This window comes from Nothoprocta perdicaria, unplaced genomic scaffold (assembly GCF_003342845.1).
Source record: "Nothoprocta perdicaria isolate Ctin4 unplaced genomic scaffold, notPer1 scaffold_85, whole genome shotgun sequence".
Classification (NCBI taxonomy): domain Eukaryota; kingdom Metazoa; phylum Chordata; class Aves; order Tinamiformes; family Tinamidae; genus Nothoprocta; species Nothoprocta perdicaria.
The window spans coordinates 905720-922239 of record NW_020456143.1 but is presented as its reverse complement, the minus strand read 5'-3'; the positions used below and the strand labels follow the sequence as shown (position 1 = coordinate 922239).

The 16520-nt window shown below is 35.2% G+C and overlaps 1 protein-coding gene across 2 annotated transcripts in view; it reads left to right on the top strand.

The window, feature by feature from the left end:
• The window catches only part of CACNA2D1 (calcium voltage-gated channel auxiliary subunit alpha2delta 1), a 336392-nt gene that overhangs the window by 287694 nt on the left and 32178 nt on the right, over window positions 1-16520 (top strand). The window contains exons 16-21 of one of the 2 annotated variants that reach the window (XM_026052203.1): window positions 1438-1506; window positions 3007-3081; window positions 4445-4519; window positions 11300-11371; window positions 12322-12393; window positions 14879-14940. In XM_026052203.1, coding sequence (XP_025907988.1) covers window positions 1438-1506; window positions 3007-3081; window positions 4445-4519; window positions 11300-11371; window positions 12322-12393; window positions 14879-14940 — 425 coding nt within the window. Of the gene's footprint in view, window positions 1-1437; window positions 1507-3006; window positions 3082-4444; window positions 4520-6396; window positions 6485-11299; window positions 11372-12321; window positions 12394-14878; window positions 14941-16520 lie in introns of those variants that run through there. The other variant, XM_026052205.1, reaches the window with a different exon arrangement.

Below are 16520 nucleotides of genomic sequence, written 5' to 3'. Positions count from 1 at the left end.
TCCCACTGGGTCAGATGCAAAACGTGTTTCACGAGGCCACATTCCAGTTCAGCCTACCGGACACACTCACTTTTCACGAAACCCGATTTAAGGTTCAAGTGCAGGTTATGAAATCCTGAAGAGCAATACTCATTTGAGGCTGTCTTTCAAAACAGTCTCCGATAATTTGATATATTTTTGGCAATTCACAACTCTTTTCTCACCCTTTGTCTTCAAGTTCATTAACAGTATTGCTCTGGGACTAGTTTCTGTGAGACAATCCCAGAATTTTCAGATGCTTGTATTTTTTTCTAGCTATTCTTAATTTATCATTACTATTGCTTTCAAGCTGTCTTTTCTAGCTATAGATTTTTGGGGAAGTTTCTCTTTTCCCTGAGTCTTATACCCCCCCACTCCATGTCATTATGTTCCTCTGTAATGCTTGTTCTCTCAAATAGTCTTCCATTTCCTTTCTTCAGATTATCTCTATTTCTTCCTTTTCTTTTTCCCCTAAAAATGCACTTCTTGCCTCACCTCGTTCACTGTAACTTTGCTAACAAATCTCCTTACCTTTCATTTGATATACAAACTTAAGCTCATGAAAGATGGATGAAGGTTGGAACGGGTGCTATAGGGGTGGGAATACAGAGAATTTATTTTGTTAAAGGGATTAATAAAATATTTTAGTTGATATTATTCTGGTGAAGCAAAGGCAGAGAAGTGATGTGAATCCTCACCAAAAATACATAGGAGGAATAAGCATCAATTAAAAATGCATTTTTGGAATTAAAAATCCTAACACTAAAAAGGTAGAATTGTCTATGGACAATTTAGGCTGGAAATCAAACCATTTCTGACTATCTAAGCATATATTTTTTCCAGGATGAGATTATCAGTACATACTGCCACTGTTAATAAAAGTAAATCAAATTTTTTATRTGCTTCCAAGTAAGTGCAGTTTCTTCACTGCCTAGCAGAAGAGTCTATATAATTTTGCAGAACTGATTCTGGACTTTATAAGAAGACATTGTAAAGTAGTGATGATATTTTGATTGATATTTTTTCTATTTGACTTCTTCCTGTATGTGTTACTTTCCTATATACTATCAAGTTTGCTTTGGCTTTTTTCTTTTTTCTTTATTTCTTCTAACTGAATTTTGTAGTACAGTGAAGAGGACTTGTAGTACAGTATTGAGGACTTATTACATCCTCAACTGCTGCTCACCATCTATTTTTTAAACGAAATTTATTACTTTTTTTTTTGCATTTATACCCCAAAAAAGWATTCAACTTTATACACATAGTTGGTATTACTGCTTTTCCTTTTTATAAACTGAAAATCAAGATTGCAGTCTAGTGTTTTGCTAGTAACTTATGGATAGTTTTAATATCTTACAGTTYAATATTTGTTGTAAAACTAAAATTATTTTTTCCCCTGTGTGTGTGACTGCTTCTTAGGAGCTGGGCCTTGTGATTACTGGAACTCTGCCTGTCTTCAATCTAACAAAAGAACAAAATGGGAAAATAGTAAGCTGTCACTTTAAAAACAAAAAATCACTTATTTGAATTAGAGTTAAATCTGTAGTTCTTGAGAAGTGTGTAATTCCTTAGAAAGATTCTACGTGTTGTTTTATGCAACAGCAACAAACAGGTTATCGCTAGTTGTCTGATAACTGCYTGGAAATGAGGAAATGCAGCTCACCCTGGCCTGGAGATTGTGACTTCCAGGCCACGGTGTCCCCTGACCTGCCTGTGTGTCCTGGTGGCAGCAGGACTGCCTTAAGCACTCAGGAGATGGGAAACAAATGATAATATTACCCAGGTTTTTCCTAGAGAGGAAGCCCAAATACTGTATTCTTTTTAAACTCAATCTTTGAAGAGATTGAATCAATGCTAAAAGGCAATGATTTGGAACTTCAAATTCAACTGAATTGTAATAATGATTATAGAAAATATCATTCTGTATACAGTATCAAAGTAATTATTTAATAAATACAACGGTATTAAATTGTATTGAACACAATTCACCATTCCTATTACTGTCCGATATTAAATCAAAACATGTTTTTGCAAAATCAAGATCCTACTCTTTTAAAATTAGACGTAGAACACATTTCATAGTGTGTAACAATATGCAGCTGACATGATATTCATGTTCATTCAGGTCATSTATTATGTCTATTAGACTGATTGACCAAAACCTGATATAAATGTGTTTTCATGTTACAGTTACCCCTTAAAGAAGCAAAGAATGCAAAAGTTTAGCCAAGATAATCTTTGATTGCATTTTTCAGAGATTACATAGCCTCAGAATAAGTAAATATGAGTTTGATCAGTACCATTTATTTTATTTGCTTTCATATTAAAAAAAAAGTTTTCATGACCTTATCTATAAGATAATTCCTGTAATTCACTGAATTTGCTGTCTGCTATATTTCTACCTGAATTTTATGGTGCACACTACATGGTGCATTTTCCAACACATATTCCAGTTTTTCATATAACATTAAAAAAATTAATGCATTGCTTATATTTCACCAGTTTTGTTCTTGTAATTGTTGTTGCCATGAAAAGCAGCATAAGATTATTAGCACTGCAGCCCATTTCCTCCTTTGATAGAGCCTCATATAATTAGTGTCCAATGCTCTTTGCTGCTAGCATTCCAGAATATTCCCATCTGAAAATAATTCGGCTTATAGGTTTTGATAAAATAAAAACCTTAAAATTCAAGCATCTGCATTATCTCTTTCTTTTATTCAAGAGAGACTGTAATGAGAGTATCAGTTACGATACTTTGATAAGAAATTTGCATATTCTGTCCCAAATCCTGAATATATTGAATAATATGTCGAATCTCTTTGGATATTATTAAAATTATTCAGAAAAGAAAGATAGGTAAATGTACAGCTTTTAAACTAGTATCTGACACCCAAGTGAWGAAGGCAAAATTAAGATTACCTGACTCTTGCAGCTACTCTGCATTTTAAATAGGCCAAACATGTTCTAACATTTTGGAATCTTGTCCAGAATCAGCTGATTCTTGGAGTAATGGGGGTTGACGTCTCTCTGGAGGATATTAAAAAACTGACCCCGCGATTTACGGTGAGTGGCTTTTTCTGGTGGGTCCTCGTTGTGTATGATTTCTTTGCGTCCTGTTTCTGTACAGTACAGTACTCACTGGAAGCCAGCCAGCTCCAGGCTTCTTTTCATATATTCTTTTCTGTTGTTGATTTTTAGGTAGTTTTCCCTCTGGYGATATTTGTGCTGTTGTGGCAATTGTCCATCTGGATGTTTCTGTAAAAGTCAGCTTTTACACGAGGGTATATTCCAGCAGCCCTGAGGGCCACACACTTCAATACCACCCTATCTATTGCTCTGTAGCCTGTGGCACTGCTGCACTGTCAAGTAATATCACAGTGTACAGTACAAAATCATGGTAGCTAATATTATTTAGCATTTGTATAAGATACTTTCTTATAGAAAGGTTCTTAAATGAACATGTCTACCATGTTTTAAATAAACATTGAGATTGCTTTATATTTTCAGACATCCAGCTAGGGAACTTCTAAGGAAATATCCGTGGCTCTGGAATGTAAGAGCTGAGGAAACAAATGAGCAGTATGAATTTCACCAGAGATCAATGCAAAGTCAGGCACCTAGGACAGCATCATTCCATGCTGCATATAGGCAGGGAAATAGCAGTAGAGGACCTGGGTATCCTGGTGGAAGACATGTTGAACTTAGGTCAGCAATATGTGCTTACAGTAAAGAAGTTTAAAGGTGTGCGGTGCACCTGTGAGACAGCATCAGAGATACTGAGTCCAGTTTTGATCTCCTCAGTTCAAGAAATATGTTAGCATGCTGGACATAACTGGGGTCCAGAGCTACTGAAGGTCACGTAAATGACAACGTAAGAGAGGCTGAAGTGGGTTTATTCAGACTGAAGAAGAAAAGAAAAGCAGGAATGTAATTTTACATTCCTCATCTACTCAGTAAGARGTTCTGGAGAAGATAGAGGCCTCTTGGAGGTTTGCAGCAAAAGAGAAGAGGCAATCGACGTAGTTGTATCAAAGGAAAATCCAACTGGAAATAAAAATGAAATCATTGGGAAAATACAAATCACTAAAACGCTGGGGCAGATTGTCCAGGGAGGTCATGGAGTCGCCATCCTTGGAGATATTGAAAGTGGGCCTTCTACAACCCTGCTTAAACTCTGTTTTTGACATTAAGCTCTGCTTTCAGCCTAGGGTGGGACCGCATGACCTCCTATAATTATAAATAAGTAAACCTTCACAAATACATATTCTAAATTAGGACCTAACATATTTCACAATGTCTAGGACAGTTTATTTTCATATTCTTACCCTTGTTGGAAAACAATTGTATAACCTTTCTTTATTGCTATATATATAGCATATAAATATATATATAGCCTATAATCCTAAATAATCCATCTTCCTTCCAGCTTTGCCCAAATGGATACTATTTTGCAATTGATCCTAATGGGTATGTGCTACTTCATCCAAATCTCCAACCAAAGGTAAGAAAAAATGTAATTTTAAGCCTCTACTGTGTGGGGATATTGTCAGAAAAAACTAAAGCACCTAAACTGTGCCTAAAGTGTCAATTCTTTGTTGTGGGGGTAGCAAGAATGTTGCATGTTTGTCTCTTGTAATTTGTTTATAAACTAAATAAGAAAAGCATATATTTTACACATATACATATATGTGACATGTACACATAATGTATGTGTGAAATATGTAGATTAATGTGTATATTCATAAGAAAATAGGTAGGAATAGCTGCAATATCATTCTAAAGTATTTCTTGTCATATGTTAGATAATGTCCTGTAAACAAACTGAGGAATTTATTAATGAACATGTTCATTTTACAGTGCTTTCTCTTTTCAGAAATGTGGCTTTCTTATTGACCAAATGTAAGAAATCAGAGGCAAAGACTTGACTTTGCTTATTTTGCATTTACCGGAGCTTAAACTTGAGCTACAGAGCTAGGTGGTTTTAACTGAAAACATAGTGTCCTAGAATGGTTGATTTTAAACAGTTCTGCTTGAGAAAGCTGTGAAAKCTCTATCTAGATCTAGTTAGGATGCAGTTTTTCTGGAAGTTCGGGAAAGCTTAAAATTGAGATCTAAGTTTAGTTTCACCTCTATTAACTGAAGTCCTAATCTTGTATAGGCCGTTTCAGTGCACATATCTCTTCATATAAGTTGCCTCCTTGGCTTTGATGAGGTTTTTCAACATAAGTAGATTCATATTTTTCTCCAAATCAGAACTTTAAGGGTTTCTTCATATCGACCCATTTTCTATGCATCAGAATATTTCAAAGTGCTTTTGTTTTAATTCCATACTATCAGCAAATGTCTCTCAGGGGGGTGCATGATATATGAATGCAACGTTCCATAAGAAATGAAGTTTCTGGCCACAAATCGTTGACCTCTTGGCTGTGCAACAGTCCTCTCATGTTTCTTTATCAGAAAGCCCTACCATAGCTACAAGAGGAATACCAGAAGGATTTTTTCAGTACTTAATCATGCTTGACTGTCATAGACAGGCAGAGAAAGCAATGATGAAGTCATCTACATGCTACAGTGATGGATTTAATTCTCACGCTAGAGGCAGGCAGATTTATGAATATGTCCTATGAATTAATTTTCTGCTGAAGTTATGAGCACATTTGAAATTGTTGACCAAGTGTGTAACAAAGCACGAGAAGGGGGTTGAAGGAAGGTCCTTTTGAAGAAGAGAAAGACTTATTCACTCTTAACTGATAATATTTCTGCTTTGTCTGATTTTGAAAGTATCATTTTAAAAAGAAGAATAAAGGAAAATAAGGACTTAATATAGGTTCCATAACTATATACATATATTTTATATGTATTTATAAAGGTTTTGTAAAGCTTTTATAATTTACAGGTGCTTTGGGTTTTGCCAGTATGCATAAAGTCTTGATAATATGCCAAGAAAAGTGAAGTTTTGGTATGGTGATTTAGTTTCCTGAATTATCCTCAAGCAAATAATTGCTTTATTAGTGACTGAACCATATCTTTGTTAGAGTTTATTAGAAACTCAGAGGATGGCGAGTGTTTTGTCTACCTTTTCCTAAACAACAAGGATAAGAGCCCTTTCTTAATTAGAAGCAATGGAAATCGCAGCAATGTGCCTTATTTTAGGCATGCCTTATTTYAGACGGTCATGTGAGGAGCTGAATTACTTATTTATTGAAAGGGACTCAGAAGTCCAGAGATTCTTTCAGATGCTTCTCTTGTGTACAATTTGGAATATGCGTAGTAATGGATATTTTATAAGTGATATTTTATGTTTTATGTTTTAAAATAATGTCTAAATGTGATATTAAGCATATGCATTATTATTATTGTTATTGTTGTTATTAACAGTTACACAGACTAGACTTTTTCACTCCCAGTTTGTATGGGGTGGTGCATGCTATTCAGACTGATACAAGAACTACGTTTTAAAACTAAGGTACACTACAAAGACAGATGTATTTAGACCTCATGGACCTTCTTTAACATGTCATATTAATTGTAGTTGAATCTCCTTGTAGCTGTTAACACATTAACTAACAACATCTTAACCCTCTTTGCCAGCAATTTTTCAATAGATGTAGACTAAAACATAACTACGTCTTTACCTTTGAAGAGGTGAGGGTGTATCAAACTGCCAATAGTTCCTTCTTCTAAATGCCTTCTGCTTTCCTCCTTAAAGTCTGTCACCTGAAATGAAAACTGGTACAACACAACACTTTTGAGAAATTTTATTGCAGTATCATCTCACAAAAAAAGTCCCTTGAAGCTCTAAACTTGTTAAATTGGTTACACAACCAATGAAATTTAACAAAAGACAAGTTCAAAAGTGGATTAAAAGTATTAAGAATTTTCCTAACATGTTTTTATTTGTACATGAAAACTACTTGAAAGCACAATAGAAGACTTTTTGAAAATTTCAGTTGAATTTAGTCTTAAACTACTTAAGCATTTTTTTTTCAAAGTGATTGTAGTAATAGATTTCCTTCTAAAAGAAATATTTAATTCTGCATTTTTCTGTCATTTTTTTTGTGTGTGTGTGTGTGTTTGTGTGTAAACATATGTTTCTCCATTGTCCTGAGAAAGCAGCRGATGAATATTCCACCAGATAAATGTAGTCAATGAAATAAGTGGAGCTAGTTTGCACTGAGGATGTGTTTACAAGATTAGTTCTGGACTGGATTTTAAAATAACTAATAGTTGAATTTCTGGATCTATTCTAAAGTTTGAAATCCTTTTCTCCTTTTCCATTATAGTTCTAATCCACATCCTTTTATTGTTAACTTTAAAAATCCAGATGCCTTCAGGAGGGTTCAGTATTTTGTCTTACAGCTTATGTTTTTAGAAGAAAACTAAGGGTAGAGTTAGTTTTAAGAGCAAATTAACAGTCAACCAAAAGTGACACTCATCTTTTTATTTTATTCTAATTCTGGCAAAACCCGTGAGATGAAGGGCTCTTTTAATTTGATGCAGCTTGTTTTGCATATGCCTATTTTCTGTTGCCTCAACATAACCTGTAATTCTGGCAAAGAGCTCAAACTCTTGGTTAAAATGGACTTCCAGGAAAGTGCATGCTGGACTTCCTAGGTGCTGAGAGAAGACTTTAGTTCTCTAAGAAGTGGTCTGTTTACTAATAGTGTAAAAATATAAATTACTGCTTTTTTTGTTACTTTAGCATATTGGTGTGGGCATACCAAAAGTTAATTTGAGAAAAAGGAGACCCAATGTACAGGTAACTTTTCGGATGGAGGTGACTAGTGCATTAGAGTGCATAGACTGGAAATACGTTTAGAAAGCTGCTGCCCTGCTTTACTAGGAAAAATCTAACTAGGGAACTGTTTACTCTGCCAAACAGCTTCCAAAGCATGAAGCTTGCATCCTTCCTTGTTGAAATAATAGAAAACATATTACTGGCGGTAGYAAAAGGCGTTTTGTTAAATTATGGTGCTTTACTAATAGGTGCTAATTAATGCTATGCTGTAAAAATTACTTTTCAGATTTTGAAAAGACTTTAAAGACTAGAAAAAAAAAAGAGAGAGACTGCTTGTGCCAGCTTTGCTTGTATAAACTCCAAGTCCAGGAGGTCATTTGTTACCAAGTGTTACTGTGCAATGTATGCTGTATAAGGCTACAGAATTTGAATCTGCTGTTCACTTTTTTCTGTGGAAGTTGGAGCATGCATTTCATCTGTTGTTTGCAACAGGTTTCTCTGATTAGCAAGCCCAACTCCATTGAGGATTAAATGCTGTCAACCCCAGCCAGGAAAAGTCAATTAATAACATTTATGTAATGCAGTCCCTGGGCAGAAAACACTTAATGAAAACAGGAAAAAAATCATTAAAGGAATAGATTAGCTATGTAAATAACAAAACAACAAAATTAAATACAGTACCACATGTTAATGTCTCGCACATATGGGAATAGACTGCAGGGTGTYCAAGTGCAGAAGCCAAGGGCTTGCATTGAAACGTGGTGTGAAGTCCTACTCTCATGCACATCAAGGGCTTTGCTGAGCCAAACGACTGTGTCCACACTGCACCTAGCAGACCCTCTTTGCACTAAATTCATATTTCACACACCAGGAGAAGCCAGAACAATATGGGCAGCAATATAGGAAAATATACACATTTCTCCAGCCTCCTTCCAGCACCCAGATTTTTGCCGTTTGCTGTGGCATTAAAAACATGTATTAAGAAAGTCTAATGGCCCATATCGTCATTACCATGGCAGGTATGGATAAGAGCTAAGCTACTGCACCTCAGATGCCTTCTCTAACATTTGTGAGAATACTGACCTCTCAAAAGCACCCAACCATGGCGTTTCAATGAACTTATTTTTATGTTGCTGCACCAGTTCTTTCTTTCTTTGTTTCCTTCCTGATTTGTCATTGAAGTAATAGATCTTTGCCTTTCCTTGTCATGCTAGAAATGGATCGCGCTGCCTTTATTTGCATGCTTCATTTGCTAGTGATTTACCCCCGTTTTTTATTGAGTTGTGCTGGTCAATGTAGTAGTGGTGTGCTTGATTTAGTCATGTTGTGTGCATGACAGAATAAGGAGAAGAGCAAACTGAGCAGCAAGTTTGTTTCTTCGTGGCTTGGAATAAATCCCTCAAAATGGCAACCTAGGAAGAGAAAAATATGGAGCCCAAATATTGGCAAATCCTTGTTCGCAGGAGAAAAAAACTGTGGGGGAAAAATAGTATTCCCTTTGAAGTAAACKTCTAGAAACTACATTTTCTATTCTAAACTCTAACAGATTATGTTATGGCTTGGGCACATCACATCATCTGTTTATGTTTAGTCTTCTCATCTATTAAAAAAAATTAATAAGTACCTTATAAAGTGTGGGGATGGGAAGTAGCTCTAGAGTAACTCTAGAAGAATTGGTTAATGAGTACTTGAATTTTGACAGTTAAAGTTGACTGTTTTCTCTTTGGGACTCCTTAACTATGGCTAACCCAGGTTATCATTTGAAAAGAATAATTGACCTTGATTTAATGTGATGGCTTTTTTTTTTCCTTTTTATTACCATTTCTTTTCTTCTCTGTTTCTTTGTGTTTTGGAATGGAATGTGATCTTCATAAATGCCACTTCTTCCATGACAATGCCTTCATGCATGCTGTTTGGGTTTGACCATGCTATTCATTATCCATTGCATGTAAGAAAATGTATTTTCTTCATTTGTTTTTACATTTTAGCCTTTTTGCTATTTATTTTAAGAGGGTGGTTTTGTTGGGGGAGAAAAAAAGCACTGAATAAGAAAATAAATTACATTGTATTTTTAAAGTATGGGTCTTAGAGTCWATATATATATATATAATATTGAAGTTACTGGTTTTGTTTATCCTATATAAATGAGAACATACACATTCATGTTCACAAGCTTTGCAGTTGTCAGTAGAGGCGTAGGGAAAAAAACAGAATTTTTGTCTTAAGTATTTCTGGTGCATATTGTCTTTCTGAGAATACTTTTCTGTCTTATGGCAGACAATAACTGTTACCTGCTAAGAAAATGAAAAAAAAAAAAAATCCATATATCCAGTAGCATGTACTTTTGTTCCTCAAAATATAAAGGAACAATCTTGTATCTTTTTTATACTATCTTATATTAAAGTCCAGCACTTACCTTTTATATGCAGTATATTTAAGCTTTTAATACTCCAGACTGTTACCTTAACGCATCTTTCCCCAGCTATTTAGGACATGATTTTCTTTCAGTAGAAACAGAAAACAAAAACAGAAAATAAAGGTAAAATTCAAGGAGAGTCCTGCTTGCACTGTTCGATAGAATGGTCATCTGTATGTTTATCATGCAATGATTGCCAGTATATTGTAAACCCTAATGACTCCACCCTATTAGAAAAAATAAAAGTCAYATGTTTAAAAGAGGAAACTTAAATTACTCATTAAATATGTTACCATAGCTGTGTCCCTGAAAGCCCATAAAGAAGCCATTATCACAAATTTCGTTAGTCTTGAAAGGATAGTGTCAGCCAGTAACAGTGTTTGTGTTGGTACTCATGCCAAAACCAGGTCAGTTTCTGAAAAAGCTAGGCCTTGAGATCCTGTCCTACTATACAATGCAAATTATTTTCAACCAGAATAGAGCAATAAACCTGGGCTTTGCTTCTCTGCTAGTCTAGCGTCTGAGATCACTTCTCAGTGGTGCTCGACTGAGTGAGCAACACATTCATACCTCACAGGTGCTTGAGACAGTCCTGCAGAGCTGACTGTCAACTCTTGTTGAGCCTTAGTCCAGCCAGGCATCCTGTAAGCCTGAGTGGACTGAGTGCAGTCTGCAAAAGAATAGGCTATAGCGCAGTTGTCTGATTTTCCTGGTCAACCTTTCCCTCTCTTGCCCAAGGGGCAGGACAAGTTGCCCAAGGGGCAGGACAAGGGGCAGGTGTCTAGTGCATCCGCACCCTTCTTCTCCCACCCTACAAGTTGTAACAAACCAGCCACTTCTTGGCCTAGCACCACCATGGTGGTGCTATGGACGGTGGTCAGATATGAGCCCTGGGCATTAATCTCATTCTTGCTTCCCKTTACCCTCTCCATTCAACAACATGAAATAAATGAGAAGGGGCCACTAGTAATTCCTTATGCTGTCAGGGATTGAAGGTGGAAGGGTAAGTAAGTCTACTTAAATAGCTTACATTGAAATGAGGGGATTAGAGTGACTTCCAGCACCCTGTCCRTAATGTTACCATGCACCATCTTTGTTACTTGATTGTTTCTTATCTTTTGCTTCAGAACCCTAAATCCCAGGAGCCTGTGACACTGGATTTTCTAGATGCGGAGCTGGAGAATGATATTAAAGTTGAGGTGAGAAGAGCTGGTTACTCTATATCTCTTACTGATGGATTGTTTCCCTGCACAATCTCTGAAAAGTGACAAGTATTCTAGATTATCAATGGGATCTGCCTTATAAATTTTAATTTGAAAGTGTTGAAGATTATGAATTTAGAGAGATAAAGTTATAATGACAGTTTTCTAGAAATTAAYTTGAACTCCTATATTCTTCTTAGACAAAGACAAGGATTTAAATTCTCTCATTTTGAAAGATACTGTAGCTGTTATTTAAATAATAAATACCAATTTTTATTGCAAGATGAGGATTCCTTTTTGTTTTATAATATTTTAAAAGCAGTCTACTTTTAAATGGGATATATTACCTGAAATACCTAAAAATATTGTTCCTATTTCTTGTTCCTAGTTTTTGATAATGCAATGTGCTGTGTTATTACTGTGATGGGAAAAAAACAATCAAACAATAAAGTTAAAACTAAGAGCCAGGTTATGATTGACAGCAGTGTGATATCTGATGTATCTTTCCCAGTTAAAACACAATAAGGCAAAATGACACAGAAGTGCAGGAAAGCATTGGAAATGCTAGACAAAACTCATTCCTCACCCAACAAATTATTCACTCTAATACCAAATTATTATTATTATACAAATTATTCGCTCTAATACCAAATTATCAATTATTCACTCTAATACCAAATACCAAGGATATATTTATATGATGATCTTCTTATGCAAAGTGAATGGATATTTATAAGTCTAAATAATTCAGTAAGTATTTGTATTAAACCAGTTCTATTTTTCTAATTAGAACATTCAGAAAATAAGTTTTTTTGTAAAAAGCTATGACTTTCAAATGCTTTACTGTTTTTGAATTTCTATACCTAGAATCATTGAAAATTATAATAAATAGAACACGTAATTCTAATCTTTTTGCTTGGSTTTGTTCCTGTTGTTCTTGCCTATAGATTCGGAAAAAAATGATAGATGGAGAAAGTGGAGAAAAAACGTTTGAAACATTGGTCAAGTCCCAAGATGAGGTAAGAAATACAGGCTATTATGTTTGTAGGAAAAAAGTAGTAATAATGGGAAACTGTGAAAAAATATTCATTTTGTAATGTCATTTTATATTTTCCTCCCCTCCTCCCCGATTTCTTCTTTGTACTTGATTACAGTAAACATAATTAYGTGTTTATTCAGAAATACAATGTTTTATTCTCACTTTCTTTGGTTCATCGTTAATTGGGCAGCTGTTGATGAGGTCTTGCGTTCTGTTCCCCAAGCAAACCCATCTGACTTTTTCCTATGAATCCTAAAAGAAAATACTAAATGTGCTTAGGGAGGTAGATGAGGATAGGACTGTTAGTTTCTGTTTTGCTTGGATGGGGACGAATTAATGGGGAAAAAAATAGTTGCAACATTTGTAATGCTTGAGTGAAGACCATTTGGGATAAGCTAATTAATCTTAAAGTTACATTATGTACTTGTGTTTTCTAAATAACTTGTTTGGTTCTTTTGATTTGTTTTTCCAAAATCTTGATTTAAATTAAGATTGCTTCTGGTTTGCTCTAGCAAGGAGGAGTTGCTTCTTAGCAGTATGAAGTGCTTGTATTTTTTATGGACCCATGCATGTATGCTCTTACCAAGGTTCCCAAGAACAAATATGATAAGGAGAAATTATGGCCAGAGTATACTCCACTGGTACAGTTCCACAACAGTTCTACAATTCTGAGGTTGTTATGTTTTGAAAGTGGACTAGCTTGAAGAGGACTAGTTTATCATTTTGTCAGAAGAAACATGAAGAGTACCTAAAATATAAACATATAACAAACAGTATACAACCTTTACGTATATGTGGACCCCGTAGCAGTACCAAGCAGAGTAATTAGAGCACATGCAACTAATTCTTCCTGTGTAGCATTAGCTGCCCTGGTGGTCAGGTGGAAGGGAACTTAACCCTCATCTTGCCTCATACTGTGACCCTGGATTTCTTCCTCTGCTCTGAGCCCCATGAGGGAAGGAGGTAGTAGCCATGGGCTGCTGGTGGTGGTGATGGCTTCCAACCCCATCGTGTCCTGTCTACAGAGACACTATAGTGCTCCTGGGCCTGAGATTTAGTAACTGCTATCCTAAAGGCGTGATTACTTCATGTATTTGCTTATGAAAAGGACTGATATGGTTAGTTGTTCTGAGGTGACAGTTGCAGTCTTGGGGCTTGAAATTAATGAGATGGAGCTCATAGCAGATGTGGCTGGGATGTGCTGGGATCTCCCAAAGCCTGGGAGRCTTCTCAGCTCTCAGAGGAGATGCCAGAGCAGCGTTGCTGCAACCARGCAGCTGGGGCGAGCAGTGGAGACAGGTCCCCAAAACAGCAGTAATGTATGCAGAGCTCTGCAGCAGTGGCCATCTGATGGTGAGACAGCCCGGTAACAACACAGGCGCAGGTAAAAGGGAGCAGAYGCAGCAGGGTCTGTGATATGCTGAGCTGTCTTTGAGAAAATGTGATCATAAGGTCACAGTTGTGTTATTAAATATAAATAGACTTAGGAGGCAATCTATTCAGCTCTCCTTTTACCTTAAATACTACATGTATCAGAACATTAACCACTAATATAAGCATTCTTTACTTTTTATTCTTTTCCAAAATGACTTTCAAATTATTTACACCCATTTTGCTGTGCTGGAAAGAGCAGAAGCCGGAGACTGAGAGAGTAGCAAAACATAAAGATCCTACAAAAAAATCTTCATAATTATGGTCATTCCTATGTTTTYATTTTAGCCCAGAAAAAGAAAGACCATCGACATATATCTGTGTATACATTTCACTCTTATTTGTAGTATTGAAGTGCAACTGCTGCACTGAATTTATATCAGCATATATATATATATATCAGTATATATATCAGTATATTTATATCAGCAAAGTATTCAAAGTCTTCAGCTAGCATAAACTAGTAATTTTTCTATTTAGAAAATTAAATGAAACTATTTCAGCCAGGTGCATTAATAATGATTAAATAAGTGGGGAGCTGTGGGACTGTGTCTGTCTTTTCATTTTTTTCCATGATAAATTTTATCCAAATAGAAGAACCTCCCAATGAGTTTAAAACAATCCATAAAGACAATCACATCTTTTAGCTCATTTAAAGCAAAGAGGAAAAAAGTTGTATAAACTGAGCTAAGAAGTGTAAAATGGAATATATTAAGTCATATTTATGCCTGATTTATTTAAATTTGTATTTTTATTTAATGTTCAGTATTTTGATGCAAGTTGTTTTGCATTTTGTTGCAAGATTGTTTTGCATTATATGATTTAGGTAATTGTTTAAGAAAAACWATTACCAAAACAATTTCAGTTGCAGCTCAACTCATGCTTTCAATGAAATAGTAGAAATAAGTAAATCCAAATTAATTAAAGAAATCCTGACAGGTTTGTACAGGATTTTACATTCTGTTTCTCAAGAAAATGAAGTGATTGTGGAACCTTAAGGGTTAATTTCTTTGTTCATCAATGTTGCTTTGTAGAGATACATTGATAAGGGAAATAGAACATATACGTGGACTGCTGTCAATGGCACGGATTACAGGTAACTGATTTATCTTTTGTGGCAGTATTTTTTATTTTGCACTTTCTCTTAGGTCCATCCTCTGAAATTTGTACCAAATTGTGATTGATTAATTTTTAAGTAACTAGCTGGTATTCCTTTGTGTATAAAAAAAAATGTGGTAAATGGCAGCAAAAAGAAATTAAGTGACAGTGAAAGGCATACCCAACTTGAATACAGTATTGCAAGGTGTATTTTTCTATCTTCTTTTTAACCACACAAGTCTGTGGTATAGGAGGGCAAGTGGCAACCTGATATCATACAGAAGAAATAAACGTTTAGCAAGTCCCATAAAATATAAGCTCATTTACTTCAAAACTAAGTATCACTAGATGGTAGTAAATTGGAATCTGCTATCTCTATCTTCAGTGTCCAATTTAGGTTGCAGGACCTTGCAAATCTGAGTATATCATAATTTAAAAAGTCATTGGTGGTATAAGGATTTAGGTGCATTATGCAGAATTGTAAACAAGGATTTTTAATGCTATACATGCATAGTATTTTGGAGAAATAGTATTTTTGTTGTGTTAGGGTCGAATGGTAGTCCTCCATTGTACTGACCTCTCTTTGCTACTAGGCACTGTCTAACATATAACCAGTGACAATGCACATGTTAATTTGTATGCAAAATCAAAGATAATTAATAAGTGAATGTAAATGTAAAATTTGATATTTTGTTCTATGCTGACTTGCTTCTTTATTCTGTAAGAAAATAGTTTACTTTTTTAAAGCATGGTGTGCCATATAGCAATATGTAAAGAAACATATTTGATTTATATGACTTCTTAGTTCTTACTAAGCTTCCTGGCATGAGATACAGCAATCTTTCCATGAAGTMACATTGCAACAAGCCCATTAAATATAAAATTACAGATTTTAATTAGCAGTTTCTGTTAGCAATAACCTCTAATGACAGGCAAACTACCAGTGATTTCTCCAGAGAAGCATTGGTAGAAGGCTGTTGCTAAATATTCAGCAATCTCACATTCAGTTTAAMTGTCAAATGTATTGCTAAAGGTCATCTCCTTTATGGCCCAGTTGTGCAACTTCTTTTAATGTTAGTTCCTGTAGTTATCCATTAGAACCCACTGCAGTTCTATTTTCATGAAAACTGAGTGCAAATATTACGGATGTGGTGTGGGAGATGATGATACATCTCTGAGGATTTGTACCTGCTGCCCTACAGGTATCTTTTTAGAGGTAAACTTTCGTACATATGGTGAAGAGAATCTCTGTAATAACTTAATAACTTAATGCATATATATATGCATTTTATAGATAGATAGATAGATAAGTGGACAGATAAACTAAAAGGAGTAATATTGTAAATGCATTGCAAATCTTAAAATGTTGTTATGCAGTGATGTTCAAAGGTTATTAGCAGTGACTACATCATTCAGGAAACATTTTCGTTCTTGAAGATAATGTGAATTCAAGTACTGCAAGATGTATTTCATGATATATACAGTAGCTGTCATATTCACAGAATTCACAGAATATTTAAGGTTGGAAGGGACCTCTAGAGATCATCTAGTCCAACCTTCCTGCTCAAGCAGGCACAC